Source organism: Corvus moneduloides, chromosome 4 (assembly GCF_009650955.1).
Source record: "Corvus moneduloides isolate bCorMon1 chromosome 4, bCorMon1.pri, whole genome shotgun sequence".
Taxonomy (NCBI): Eukaryota; Metazoa; Chordata; class Aves; order Passeriformes; family Corvidae; genus Corvus; species Corvus moneduloides.
In genome coordinates this window covers 29084886-29100075 of record NC_045479.1, presented here as the reverse complement: position 1 = coordinate 29100075, position 15190 = coordinate 29084886, and the positions used below count along the sequence as shown (strand labels likewise).

At 36.2% G+C, this 15190-nt stretch overlaps 1 protein-coding gene across 2 annotated transcripts in view; it reads right to left on the bottom strand.

The window, feature by feature from the left end:
* CDK17 (cyclin dependent kinase 17) overlaps positions 1 to 15190 on the bottom strand; it is a 92208-nt gene that overhangs the window by 34168 nt on the left and 42850 nt on the right. For both annotated transcript variants that reach the window (XM_032107691.1, XM_032107692.1), the window contains 2 exons: positions 6926 to 7090; positions 633 to 766 (listed from right to left, as the gene is read on the bottom strand). In XM_032107691.1, coding sequence (XP_031963582.1) covers positions 633 to 766; positions 6926 to 7090 — 299 coding nt within the window. The remainder of the gene's footprint in view (positions 1 to 632; positions 767 to 6925; positions 7091 to 15190) is intronic.

Sequence of the window (15190 nt, the reverse complement as noted above, 5' to 3'; positions counted from 1 at the left end):
TAACTGTAACTTTTATACACTCTAGAAAAAGGGAAGTGTTCTGTTTTAGTTCACCAAGGGAAATGACAACAAAGCAAGCACAAGGGTGGCTAGTATTCATAATGAGACTCATAAATAAAGGAAATTATGTGCACAGTTATTCATAAGGTACTTTTCCTCCTTTTGTTTACCATCCTGTAAAGTTCCGTTCATGAAAAAAAACAGGAAGAGAGGAAGAGGCTGAAGCAGTCAGGACCACTGCTGCTGTAGCATTAGTTTTGCAAAGACTAGAAAACAGTGTTAAGTAAAAGATGTCTAAACCATGTATCTTCTTGAATACATACAGTGGCTTGCACACAATGCAAGAGAAAGCGACTCAAATGCTACACTTCAGAAATTCCTCCCAAAAATTCAAGTTCCAAAACATTTAGATTTTCAAAATTAACAGTTCATAAACAGTGCAAGATAACCATCGTTCTGTGTGAAAAATGGAGACAAATTTAAATAGTATTCAAATAATGCTTTCGGCATGAAATATATGGCAGAACGGTTGGTTACAGTTAATTGAGAAGACAACCAGTTACAATAAACAATTAAAGCAACCCCCAGCTCTCTTGTCAATTTAAACAATCCTTATATGAAAAGTGAATTACCTCCATTGAGATTCGTCTATGTATCCGGTTTCTGAGACAAACTCCTGTGGGAGACTGAACTTCATCAGATGACGTTCCAGAAGCCTGGTCACTTTCCCCATCTGACCCCATTTTCAAATTTTCATGAACAATATCTTTAAAATAATCCAAAGAATTGAAAACGGTTAAACAGCAATGCATCAAACAGCTTTCTTGTACAGATAGAAAAGAACTGAATCATTACTATGCATTGAGTTACACAGCAGAGTGAAAGACTCATCACAGCCATGGCAGTCTTGATACATACTTTATATGGCTCAGTAATAACCACAAAATGAACAGGATTACTTTATAGGAGTTCTATGCAAACTTACTTGAACTGCAGCAGAACTCAATTTTCCAAAACAAAAGACAGACATTTCAACCCCCATTGTAATTCCCAAAAGCCACCTCCCTCTCCCAGCTTCAGTTCCTAAAATCTCTCAGTACCACTTCTCTTTTAGAAGAGAATGTTGGATATACAACATTACTGAGAATAATTAACATTTTCAAATCAGACTATCTGATGCTAGTAACCTAAATGTATCTTCAGAAAGCTTAAAAATCCTACTGAGAGGTATAGTATTATTTTGAGAAATGACAAATATGGAAGCTTCAGATATAAAACCCTGAGGCATCCATGTGTGAAGTCATGGGATGTATTATGACCATCTAAATCAAGGCTCACAAGATAAAAGTACATTCAGAAGTGGACCTGACTTTTAAGAGCCATTAAATGAAATTTGTGACCTTATGAAGGAATTTACGTAACAGACAACTTGAGTTATGTGATGTTGCAGGATCTTCATATCTAGTGAAATTGGTAATTTTAAAACAATCCTGAAGATTCAGGCACATAAAAGTTTATGCATATATGCATACATATGTACGTTGCTTTTAAGCACCAAGGAATTTTTCAGACTTCGGAGACAAACACTGTAGCGAACAAAAGAAAATAAAGGTGGTGTCATTAATAACATGAAGAGCCAAATGATTTGCAAAAGGACACATGGGAAATTGGTCATACAAGCACTTCACTATGAATAATGCTCCATCATCACCTCTGAAATACCTGAACTCCAAAACTAGTGTAGAAATTGAATACCTATACATATAAAGTAGGTGCTTCAAAAGACACCAGTTTCCCTGCTGTCTTCTGATCCTTGTTAGTAATCATTATCTTGTACAAGGTGTAAGAGAACCTGAGGAACAACTAAAAATCCCAGAACTCTATCCCTAAAAAATGCTAATATTAGCAGAACACACAGAGATCAGTTCAGCCTTATCACCAATACATTTGAAAGTATTTAACATTTGCAAAGCATTACAGCAACTTTAAAAAGCCCCCCAAAACCAACAGAGAAATTGCAAGTTTCACCACCATCAACAAGCAAGAAAATTGGATTTTCTAGGAAAAAAAAAAGCCATTAGGGCAATGTTTCGTTATCTACACATCTTCTAAAATATTTGTCTAGTTTGGCTCACATAGCATCATGCAGACTTCAAAGGAACAAATTCTTCCTTAGTACAAAAAGTTTCCTTTTATGGAAAACAGAATGGATATAAAAAGAAAGATTAACTTGTAAGCTATTAGCAACATATTTTAACTCAAAATACTGTAATTAAATACACAAACTAAGCATGCATCTCATGCACAAAGCAAATTTTCCAGCAGTGATGCGGATTTATATTGGATTTCTATTTAAAATCCACACTGAATCAGAATTTTCCCTGCAAGTCATGCTCAGATTTGGACTAAATAAAAAAAAAATTAACCTGCACTCCTTATGTAATAAGTAATCTTCTGATTTCAAACAAGCTAAACACTCATCAGTGCTTCTAAAGGCACTGCAGTTTGAATCACAGGGAAAGATTTTCAGAAAGCGGTTCCTAAAGATCAGCCTTAGTTTTAAAGCTAAACAGAAAAAATGTAATTCTCTTTTGCCAAGTTTCTAAGAAATGTCTTATTCTCTGTAGTGACTTGACAGCTGTCTTTTTTAAAATCTCTAACAAATTGTGGAAAATTACTTTTAGTAATATAAAAGCATTATTGAAAACACTACTTGCAGCAAAGCTGTTACGCCAGCACTATCTGGTAAACAGCACATTCACCGTATTGGTTCTTTAATAAAAACTCTCTTTTCTGAGACGTCATGTAATCCAATTTAGCAGTTACAGCTCTTGAGATTCTGTTAGTAAAATGAAGTGCAACAGCTACTGACAGGGGTTCCCCAATCTATTTATCCTCATGTTAGAAAAAGCCCATCAGTTGGGACCCAAAGTCTGTTTTTTTTATGGAAGCTAGGCAAGGGACACTTATCTCACCAATCTCACAAAATAAAAACTGACAAAATTGAAGTAGTGCTGCATTTTAAGCCATGGTGCAATTACATTATTTCTTTTCTGAGAGACTGGTTATTTAAATAAAGTAATTATGGAATTGATGCTGTCATATTTTTACACATTTAATTCCACAAAACATTTGTATTATGAAATAATTAGTAAAAAAAGACAATTGGAAATGCAATGCTCAGAATTACATAGAGCACCCTAGTTGACAATGATAATTCTTCTGCTAAGAATATCAGCTACGTAATAACACACAACTAAGCACTATTTCAAGAACTAGTAACACAAACCCATATATTTGGGACAGATAATGTAGCTAACAAGGAGCTTCTGTTCTTTATAAATCAGGAATACGAAGACAAAAAGGGTCTCTACCATTCAAGTCTAAAAGTGCAGTATTTCAGACTTACATAGGATGATGATTTGAATACCCCTGTGTTATGATAAATTCTGGTAAGTCTGGATAAGCTACACATCCACAACCAAGAGGGTTTAAGCAGAATACTGGCTGTAGCAACCAAAAACGTATCATTAAGCAGATGTATTTCCAATGGGCTAAATACCCCACTGTTCCGATTTATAAGGGTTTGCAGATGTTTTAATTATTTTCTAAACAGATATAATTATAAGCTTTTTAAAAAATAACTTGACTGTGTTATCATCTGATACAAATGCATCCTTTTATTTGATTCAATTAAAAAGGCATTGGTAGAGCCTTACGTTCATTATTTTAATAGCATAAACCCCAGACTAAGGCATTAACCCAGACATTTCAATCATTTTTACACAGGTGCACAATGATGTTTGATTAAGCAATGATGAAAGCCATGCAAATATTTCCTTAATTTCTCTAAGTCTTTCTGTAGACAAGTTTACCTGCATCAAAGCTTGCTTGCATAGTCTTCAGAGGTTTTAAACATTCAATAACGTATTGAATTGCTTTCACTGCAATACCAAGCCATTCTCTTACACAGATGTTTATTTTAATGTACTCTACATATCTTATTAAATATCCAGAATGGCCATGTAATGAAAAGCCAGATGTAGATGACTACAATATAACAGGGAAACTAGAGAACTACACTTAAAGGAAAAGGCTGTCCTCATTTCAGCTGTGAGGAACGCATCACAGAAGAAATTAATACAGGGAACCTACAGCACAGCAAATGAGAACTCCTCCAAGTGAGCCATAATCAAAGTCACTAATTAGTACTGAGTCAGACTGCATGATCTCTCCACCTTACTTCAAATTATTACAAGAATAATCATGTGACTTGCATAATGGATTTCTTCCAAGGTGCACTTTTCTGAAGCTTAATTTCTATGAAGTGTCTACATTGTACGATTAGTTTCGCTGATAATATAATGCAAACTGAGGAAGGCCATAGTGAGAAACTGCCTTTGCTGTTACCATTACTGAACTATGAAAGGTGTATGGAAACATCATTCCTTTCAACTAATATTTATGACAATGAAACAAAACTTCTCCATGACTGTATCAACGTAACTGGAAAAAGCAAGGATTAACTCTCTCCTGGCCGTTAACTGCAGTTCACCAGGAGGACCAGCTTCAGTTAGCTCTGCACATTCCAGCAGCCTCCCCAGAGGCAGCATTAATATGAATATGGAACAAGGACAATCAGATTTGCTCCTCATTCAGCCAGGTCAGGTCCAAAAAAGGTTTATTAGCTCTGGCTTTGTCGGGGACTGCAGCAGTTAAATGCTTCCAGAGGTACAAGACTGTAGAAGCTGTACAGATACAAGTCAACTAAAAAAATCCGTCAGCTAAACCCTCATTCAGTAGTTTTACAGTTTGGCCTGAGAAACACCTCTGCTATTTAAAATCATCCTGGTAACTGAACACTAAATTTAAAAATTGCTAAAAACTTTTAAACAAAGGCACAGTTCAAAAATTTTTCCTTTACACAGCATTTTACAAAACAAAGCTAACAGAGAATTTCCAAGTAGAAATTACTTTCTAAGGTATTTTGGGATTGTACATGTTACCACAACTCCAGAAACTCAAGTTCAATGCTCAAAAAGCAAACAAAACTCCAAAACACCTTGGGGCTCCTCAATCGATTTTTATATTGATAATCTCATTCAAACACAGGCAGCATAAAGATGCACTTGTAGCAGGTCTCAGATTAATCTGGTTTTCTTTAACCAAATAACCATCCTTTTACCTGCCATGATTTTGTGGTATTTCAAGGACATCTCTCTGATACCCTTTTTCTACCTATGAAATAGAGGAAAAACTGCAAAGAAAAGAGGGTGGATGAAGAAAGCAAAGAAAATAAAAGTCTCATGCAGTGCAGCATATTCGACCGTTTTGTTTCTGATGTCATTATTCCAACAGGGAAAACCTCAGCTTCCTGATGAGTAATAACCATTCTCATATGGCAGGAACAGAAGAAAGAAAGAAAGATGTGAAAAAGGAGCAGAAAGAGGAATTATGCTTGCACATACTTGTACTCCTGTTTTTTACCACTAGATAACATGTACAGGTAGCTTGTATTTCCATCAAATAAGGCACTAAAAAATAAGACATTATCATATCCAAAGCAAAAAGAGGGGTTTAGCATACAAATACAGAGCAACCACGCCCAGTGGAAGGTGTCCCTGCTCATGGCAGAGAGGATGGAACTAGATGATCTTTGAGGTCCCTTCCAACCCAAACCATTCTGTGATTCCACAATACATTCTGTACATGTATTCCATACTACTTCAAAAAAATTACAAATTGTTGTTAAAGGCAACGCACAATTAAGAGAGTACAGGCATCTCTGTACTCAAAAACATCTTTGCTGCTCCTGTACTTAGTTTACACATATCTAGCTTGACAAATAATCCATACAGACTACATATTCCTAAACACAGATTTCTCTAAGTATACGATTAATTTTTTTTTAAAACTCTCTCTTCCTGTTAGATTCTTGGCAACTTAACTAAAGCTTGGCTTGGCAAAAATGAAAAAGCAAATACTGTGTACAGGACTTGAGTGAAATCAGAAATTGATGTCGTAGTCAAACCGTGCATACTAAAACCTATTTTCTTGTGTGACAGCAACAGCTGCTACAGTAAATTCAAAAGGATATAAGTCTTTACGCAGTTTGAATGGTAACTCAAACAGCAAAAGGCATGGTTTTGAACAAGATGAGTGGTATTACACCAGAGGAGGATATAAGTGGTTTGACTACTATCTTGAAGATTCACAGCTTAATCTTGAAGATCAGTTTATCACACTTCTAAAGGAGGGCAGGAGATTGAAAAAATAATAAAACTCTTATTAAGCTGTGACTTGCTCTCATTTTCTAGTGTCAATTAATTAAGCATAATTTAAAATAACATAAAAGCAGGATAAAACATTAATGGTGACTGGAGGCAGCAACATGATAAATTACTTGAAGAAGAAAAAAATATTTCATAACTTATTTGCTTCATGGAAGCACAAATATAGCTCAGGACCACAACAAAAACATAATTATAGTTGAGTGGCCTTAATTTGTCACTGACAGAAACATTTTTTTTCTCTGTAATAATGCGAAGCGATACACCAGTTTTTTTTAAAATCTCACATACAGGATGATTATCCTCTTGTTTTTTTTGGTATTACATTCTTGCCAATGCTTAACTAAGACGGATACATTAGTTCCTTGCAAAGTACTAAGAAAGACTATTTTGTTACTTTTGTAACTTGTCAAAAATTAATGGGTGATTTCTGTGTGTTTTTCTAATTGCTTTCTTCCTGAAAATCTTAAGAGACATTCAGTTCCTTAAAACCAAATTTCTCAAACTCCAGAAAAAATTACTGCATATTCAGAGATTTAATAAAGCATTAGAATATCTGTACCTCTTGCTACAAATCCATACAAACATTTTTTTTCACAGAAAAATCAATTTAAACAAACAATGTAGGAAATTACCTAATCTGCTCCCATTTCTGGGCATTGCCATGAAAGAGCCGAGACTGCCCCCTATGACGCTGTGTGGTCTCCGTAAAGGGGGCTTCTTGAAAGATCCCGTGTACTGGTGGAGAAATGAGTGCATGCTGTGAGACGTTGGAGGCCTGCCATTCTTCACAATAGGTTCTACAATTCACAGGGATCAAAATATTCATTGCCACAAGCAAGCAGGATTGTCAGGAACATGCCAGAAGAAAAAAAAAGAAAGAAAAAAAAGAATTAGTAAACAGGAAATCACCAGTCTGGTACGATTATCTTTCATGCTAACAGCAGACCATCATACTACGGCCATTTCTCTATTAACAAAAAAGTACGAAACATGGCAGTAAGCGTTACCCAAATTTAACTTTACTAAATCCTGTCACTTTGCTGCTGGACGAGTAAATGCCCTGAATATCCAGTCTTAGAACATCAATAAAACCAGAACACTAATTATTTTCTTCTGTCTTATTGCACAATGTTTCATCTTTACTTTTAAACAGGACAGCTGTTAGATCAACTGTGATGAGCAAAATCAACTGTAAGCCTTTGAAAATATTCTCCCTCTCAGAATTCTCACAGGTCACTACTACCAAGGCCTTGCTATTGGACATCTTTAGAAGTAAATGTACCTGTCTATACCTCCCAGACCTGTCATGCCATAATTAAGGTTATTAACTTACAGGGTATCAGAAAAATTAAGTGTTCAATTCTTTATTTTGACTTTCTACTGGATTGTGTTTCAGATGGTTCACAGAGTTTTTTTTAAAAAGTTATTATCATTGATAAGAACTTTCTAAAAGAATGAAACTTGGAAATTTTTAAATCTTATTTACAAGTGTGCACAGAAATTGAGTATTCATGTTCCCTCAGCAACCCGACTCCTCACACATGGACTAGCCCTCAAGGATCGACACGGTCCTAGAAGCAGGCTAACTCTAAAAACATGAGGACATTTTTTACCCCCAAAAGAAGCAAACCAGATGTCCACTTGCATTGACTGTCTCGGCAGTGGACTTAGCAGAACCACCAGTGGAGTCATTCATACAGAAATAAAGATGAAATACTCTCACTTCAGAAAATGGGATCAGAGTCATCTGGCAGCTACATGCAAGCACTGTCCCTATACTACAGAAAAGAACAGAAGCTATGCCCAAAGCACAGCTGAGATTCAAGTAATTTTACTCTTCCATTACTTGATTCTTGTTAACATAAAGGATTAATGTTTAGTATTATTCAGAAGACAGAAAAGGCAGCAGCCATGCACTGAGCAACTGCAGCATGAGTGCTACTGAATGGAGCAGCACCCACCAGAGGCACTGCTCCCAGGGTGTGCTCAGAGCTTCACTCATGCCTCCTGGGACAGGGAGCACTCTGGGATGCTATTTCACCACTCCAACTTATATTCCCACATGCAGGGACCCCAAAATCCTGCTTTCAGCTCCACAAAAGGTAGTAAGAATAATACAGCTAGGAGAACATATTTTATGGAAAGCAGAATTTCAATGGTGAAGAGAAGGAACAGCAACAAATGCCTAATAACCTAAGGGAAACAGGATCCTGAAGGGAACCCCCTCCCTCCCCACAAACACAAAAACCTTCTAGATACATCGTTACGATTAGTCTGAAGCAGAGACAGAAGTACACAGACAGAATTACCCAAGGACAGGTCAGTGACCTTAAGAAATAATTATGCAAGGAATTTTTGCATATAAACATGAATAACACAGTGAGACAAAAACCCAAGAAACATTAACTCAGCTGCTGCAGGGAAAAAAACAAAAGCCCTGGGAAAAAAACATGCTGCAGGCAGAAAACAGAAAGGACATGTCAGCACTGTTACAAACCTGCCTGCATCCTTGATAAACACAGCTTCAGAGCGGGTGAACATGAGGAAAAATACACCATACATCTGTGTATATGTTTGTGAAGTATGACCAGGGTCTTCAGACCTCTGCACATCTCTACCCCAAATGCTTATTTCTGTTCTAATAGTTTGCATCACCCTTTTGACTTAAGTGGTACCAGCTTCCTTGTTGCATGCCTTCAACAGCAGATTTATCCTAAGGCAGCAGGCAGCAAATTCCTCAGCAATTTTTAATACAATCTATTACTACTTCCACATGACAGGACACAGGTCCACCTTCAGCACAACTACTGCATTTGGTAAGTTAACATCTGCTTTTTGCTTTCCAACTTTCTTGCTAATTTGATTTGAATTTGATAAAGTTTCGAGTCTAAACACCTCACACTGAGTTAATGTGTGCTGGTGCACAAATGAATAGTACCTTGCATGTTATGGCTTTTGTCTATTCATGCTAAAAGTAATCTACCTTCATGAACTGTGAAGTACACAAAAGAGGCCAGCATTTATGAATACACCAAATGTCTATGTAGAGATTGGGTTTTATGTTCATTAGTAACATGACAGTGTGATGCACAGAGATGATTATTTAAAAAATTTGTTTTCCTCATGGCACTGGTACATTTGTACATATTTTACAGTTTAAAACAAAATTCCTAAAATATCCTAACACATGAAAAGTTCAGCTCAAATATAAGGATAAATACAGATCACACTATTAAGTAAATTTATATAAAAATGAAAGAAAAATGGTTGATATAATAAGATCCAATTACACAGAAATAACTTTTGTCATCATAGACAACTACTACCTTCCTTCACTGTCCTAAGTACTGTACTAAATTGTGGAGCCCATTATAAAATTTTGCAACAATAATTTAGGTTATGTAGTAGGACAGGCATAACTGCTGGCAGACAATGAAGCGAAGGTTAAAAAAACACTCACATGACACTGTATTTCTGACTAAGACGAGTATTAATCCTGCTTGCTTATAAATAGGGGTTTAAAATCCTGATACACATTAATTTACCAAAATGAGGGATCGTATGGCATATGATGGTATAAGGTACGGGCTTATGGTTCGGAAAAGTATTGTTGAAGAATTGTTACAAACAATTCAGTGTGCATTGCTGTATGCTAGGAACTTCTAAAGAAATGGTTGCATGAATTCTGCATTATATTACCTCCTCCCTGCAAATGCGACTGTTAACAGCCAAGAGCTGGAACAAATATTGAAGATCATCAAGCAAACTGTTGCTGGAAATTAATTTACAAGACTCTTTATTACAGTTTTCATGCATTTATGAGATACAAGATTTAAATAAAGTGCTTTTGAAACAACTACTTAACTCTCTCTCTCTCTCTCTCCAAAGACCCACAAGTACTTCTTTTGAAGTTACAATTTCCTTTAATTCACTTCATTTTTTCCAGAATTATTAATACGTTGAATCACTATATTTAAAGTATAACACTGCAGTTTTAAGATGTGAGTTAAGTCAACTGTCTGGGCTTGAAAATACATCTAAACTGTAAAAGTTAAATGCCTTTACTATATACATCTATAAAAACTGCTTCTTATAATTTTATTTCTGTGATTATAAGTTTGATTTGTCTTTAAAAAAATGTTTCCCCCATATAAAACTCACAAACATCCTTTACATTAGTGTCACTGTACTTGGTAAACATAACTCAGTAACCATATGTTGCTATTGGTTTAATATTCAGCCACAGGCAAAATGAATGATGGAAATTAACAGGTGAGTAAAAAACCACTAGAAAATTCACTGTGCAAGTGTATGGATCTACTGCATTTTGAGATCATGCACAGCTCTCATCTTCCACTCTCATATAGATTAAAACAATAGAAGCATGATACAATCCACGGACTCAGTTGAGGGCTGAAGAGGACACCTGGGAACTCGCTGCATCCACCACCTCCTTCAGCACAAGAGTGAAAAAGCCAGCCATGGCAGGTTGCATACTGCACACAAAATGATTCTTCTGCGGAAACTCCTCACCACAGGATGTTACAACTACCAGAACCTCCAAGACTCAAGGGGAGACTGAACAAGCAATCTGTTCAGGGTTACTAACCACACAGAGACTTGCCTAGTTCAGGAAGTCTCTGAGCTAGAAACTGATACAATACACTGGGGAAATGATATTGTACTTTTGGCTCTAATCTTAGACTTGCCCTAAAATGTCATCCTCAGAGTCTGGAGAACAGACAGGCACAACTCCAGCTGTCCTTACAGCACAAGACTTCTGCAGTGGCTGTTCACTTGTGCTGGCTTTCGCTGGCACAACCATTCCAATACGGGTCTTATTAATCATTTAGCTCTCTTTCCTCACCCTACTCTATCATCTGTAACTCCAAACTGATAAACTGGTATGGAAAACAAGCTGAAACACAGACTTCTCAGTGGTCTTTTTAAATTGTATTTCATCAGTTTTTATTATAGTCTCTTCTTATTTTGGCTACACCATCATATAATCTTGGACTCGTCTTTCAAGGAATGCCATTTCAACCCTTACATTTCTTAGGCAGCCTACTAAGCTATCATGCAAATCTAGTCTTTAAGTGTGAAAAAGGTTAAACAACATTCTCAATGAGAATAGTTATAAATATTATACTGATGTACAGGATGACCACATGGATTTTTTTTCAATGTCCCTGAAAAATTCTTGCAATAGACACCCTTTAATAAAGTATACCTAGATGTGCACATTTGTTTTGTATCTATAAAAATGCATATCCCTTTTTTTAAATGCCACATCCACATCATCTGGCTTAACCTTGCACCTTCAGCAGGGTTTGAAATTGAGCAATGCATGGTGACTGTGCACTGTTGTATTACTTGATTTTCAAGTTTGGTGAGTGCTGAGCTAACCCTTTATATAATCTGGAGCATTTTCTTGTACTTCTCACATTCTGTCATTCAAACTTCTGTTACTATTGGCATAACCCAAAATAAATACAACAGCACTATTCAAAGAAAACACAGTTCAAAATGCAATCAGCCTGGCTTAATAATGATTATAAGTTTCTAGATGATGGAATGTTTTAGAATACACACATATATTTTAGGAAAACACTGTACCCAGTAAGGTACCACTGCTTTGCTAAGTTTGAAATAATGCCAACACCAATGCTAACAAACATAAGAAACCAGAAAGCAACTCAAATGAACCACTGAAATTATTCAATTGTAAAGTGGAATAAATTTATGTTTGAACATAAGTGGAACTGAATTTTTTTTTACTTCGTAATTATGAAAACTGCCATAACAATTAGAACAGCAGTGTGTATAAACAAGACACCTGGCCGAGGAATTAACTAAACCCAACAATTTTATAAAGATGCTTCCTCTTCTGCCTTTAACTGCAATTTAAATTAACCACAAACCTTGACCTCAAATTACTTCCGAGTTAAGCCATTTTTCAATTAATCCACAATGTTTCTTTTCCTCATCCATCTATGATAACAAAGACCCACACTATCACCTTTTTCCTGTGCTGGATTTACTTAACTGGATTTACTTAAGCTGAGCTCCAGAGAGCCTGCAGAATTGCCTGGCATTTCTTTGCATGGTCTCAGTAACTGACATACTGTCACACGTCAGTCAGCTGGTGGATTAAAGAAAGAAAGTGTTTTCATTAGGAATGTAAATGCATTTTAAAACACTTTTTATGAATATATATTTTCATGTACTCACCTAACTCTTCCTTTTTTTATGTCCTGTGAGAATCTCTACTATTTGACAGAGACCAAGCTGTTTTTCAGATTTCACTACCTAAATTTTGCAATGAAATTTGATTCAACTAGCTTTAATAAAGAACTAAAATCGCAGTCATACAAGGTGGCATTTTCCCTTAAATGAAACAGAGCTGAGTATGTCTGCAAAAAAATGCTTGATTCCACAACCACTATCCATTCTGGACATGTAAACCATATAAATACATATTTTAACTTCATATAAATAAAACTAAAATACACATGTGGAGATTTTCTAGTCAAAGTAAGAAATATTGGAGACTTAGCATTTATGATTACTGATTTGGGTACAGAATGGGGATTGAACCCAGGCATGTTCCATATTCTAAGTAAGGATGAATCTTTGTGCCTGCCACAATTCACTGGTTCTACCAAAAATGCGGCTCAAGGTCCACCCCCCACCAACCCCCAACAAAAAAGAAGTGCAATTTTGATTTAGGTTTCTGAACTAGATCTCCATGGGGTATACACAGCACAGCTGCTGGCAAAAGCGTGGAGGCAGAACCTCACTTTACACTTTTAACTGCAACTTGACTTTGGACTGGCTCAAGTGTAACAAAATCTCACTAAATGTCTTGAGAATCCACTACTGGTTTTTATAGGACAGGACTCTATTTAGTTTCTTTTCCACCACCTTGACCTCACCCTTGCTCCAGAAAACTTCCAAGGCTGTTTTTTATCATTTCCAATTTGACAGAGAACAGAAAAGTGTCAAAAATCTACGTTTGTGAAACTACATATTCATTCTTTGAACAGCTTTGCGTTCATGAAGCTTGTGATGCATCATCACAACCTTTTAAGTTTATTTATGTAGGCTTCTCAAATGCTACTGTCATACAGCTTAATCATATTTCAGCATCATTAACTACACATTCATTTACCTGATCTGAATGTTAGGCTCTGCTAATGATTACTCAGTTTTTACATAATAAAACCTGACTTTTTTTGGACTTGGAATACAAAATATTTCGAACAACTGCTGAAGAGGCTGTTGTCAAGAGCCCTTTATTTCTTCAGAAAATGTAGAATGCAAGCAGGTGAATTTCTGATATTTCAGAGCTGGCATGCTGCACTGTATAATATTTAATTACACTGCTGTAAGGCAGTCAGACCCACTCAGTAAAATTAGTTGATTGCAGGTGACAGCTGCCATAAAAGATACATTTAAATAACCCAAAGCAGCAATACACTTGCTATATTGTACTCTCCAGGAGCTGGATGAGGAACACTACAAAACACTGTGTATTTACAGATTATTTTATGGGGTTGTTTCCTAAGATTCTGTTATGTGATACTCAGGAAAATATTAAGTCACTGTAAAAACAGAGCAACCACTCAATACCACTTAAACCAGTATTTTTCATTAAAAAATAAGATGAAATCTTCAAACTATTGAATATTAAGATTTTAAAAACTTGGCAGAACTTCAAGGGTTTCCTCCCACTGGTCAAATTAATCCATTTGAGTACAGCAGTCATTCCAGAGCAAATATTCTTCACCTGGACAACACAAGGCAAAAAATATTGGTAGAACATTTGAAAAAATATGCTAATATAACCCTGAAGAAACTCAGCCTTCAGCTTCCTCGGAGAAATGAAGTACCTCAATTATTAAAATGGCACTGTAACGTCCTAGAAACTTTTTTTTTTTAATTTGAGACAGAAAGGACAGAACTTTTTCTGTCTGTTTGAACTACAAAAACAATGCACAAAACCAAACTATAAATACACCAGGCAAAGAATGAGATCAAGACATCTAAAAAACACTACAAAAAACCTTTCAAAGTTGACTTCATACAGAGTGAGGTTTTGCCTTCAGTCTGGGTACCAAAATCATAAAGATCACAATCAAGTGAAATACATTCAAAACCAAAGCCCCGCATTTAAGATTTATGTATTTCATACTGCTTAGAAGATAATTCTCAGATAATCTTTTTGGCCATCAGAACCTGTACTGGAACGTAGGCATGGTAGTTCTGTACCTCAAATCAGATAAGCATAACACACCATCAGTTTAAAACTGTAACTGCAGAAGGCATCACACTACACCAAATCCTTCAGAAAAATTTTTCAGCTACAATTTCATTAATGCAAGTCAATACCACAGCCAAGATGCAAGTATCCCTGGCCTCTATCCTTGCATCCACACATACAACTCCCAGTGCAAACATCTGTGAGACCACACTGCCAACCAAACCAGGAAACAGGATCTGGCTCCTTTTAGTCCTACTTTCAGAAATAAATTGTGTTGGCTAGTTATGTGTATTTTACTTTTCTGTACTTAACAACTCCATCTGAATACCATTTGAGAACAAATCTCTGCACATCCATCAGTGAGCCTACACTAACTGAAATCTGGTGTATTTAGAGAGTCCACTTCTGCATCTAAACATTGTGTTCTCCTGCTGAACTTGCATTCTGCTTCTAAGGAAAACACTTATGAGTGGACAAGGCCCCCACAAGGCCCCCCAAGACTGTGGGTCTCTGCAGCATGCTTCAGGCACTGAATTTTCATGCTCATTTTGCTTTATAAGCACTTTCACATATGAACAGAGACCCTAGGTTTTGTGGGAAGAAGCAAATTAAAACAGAAGGGAAGAAAGAACAC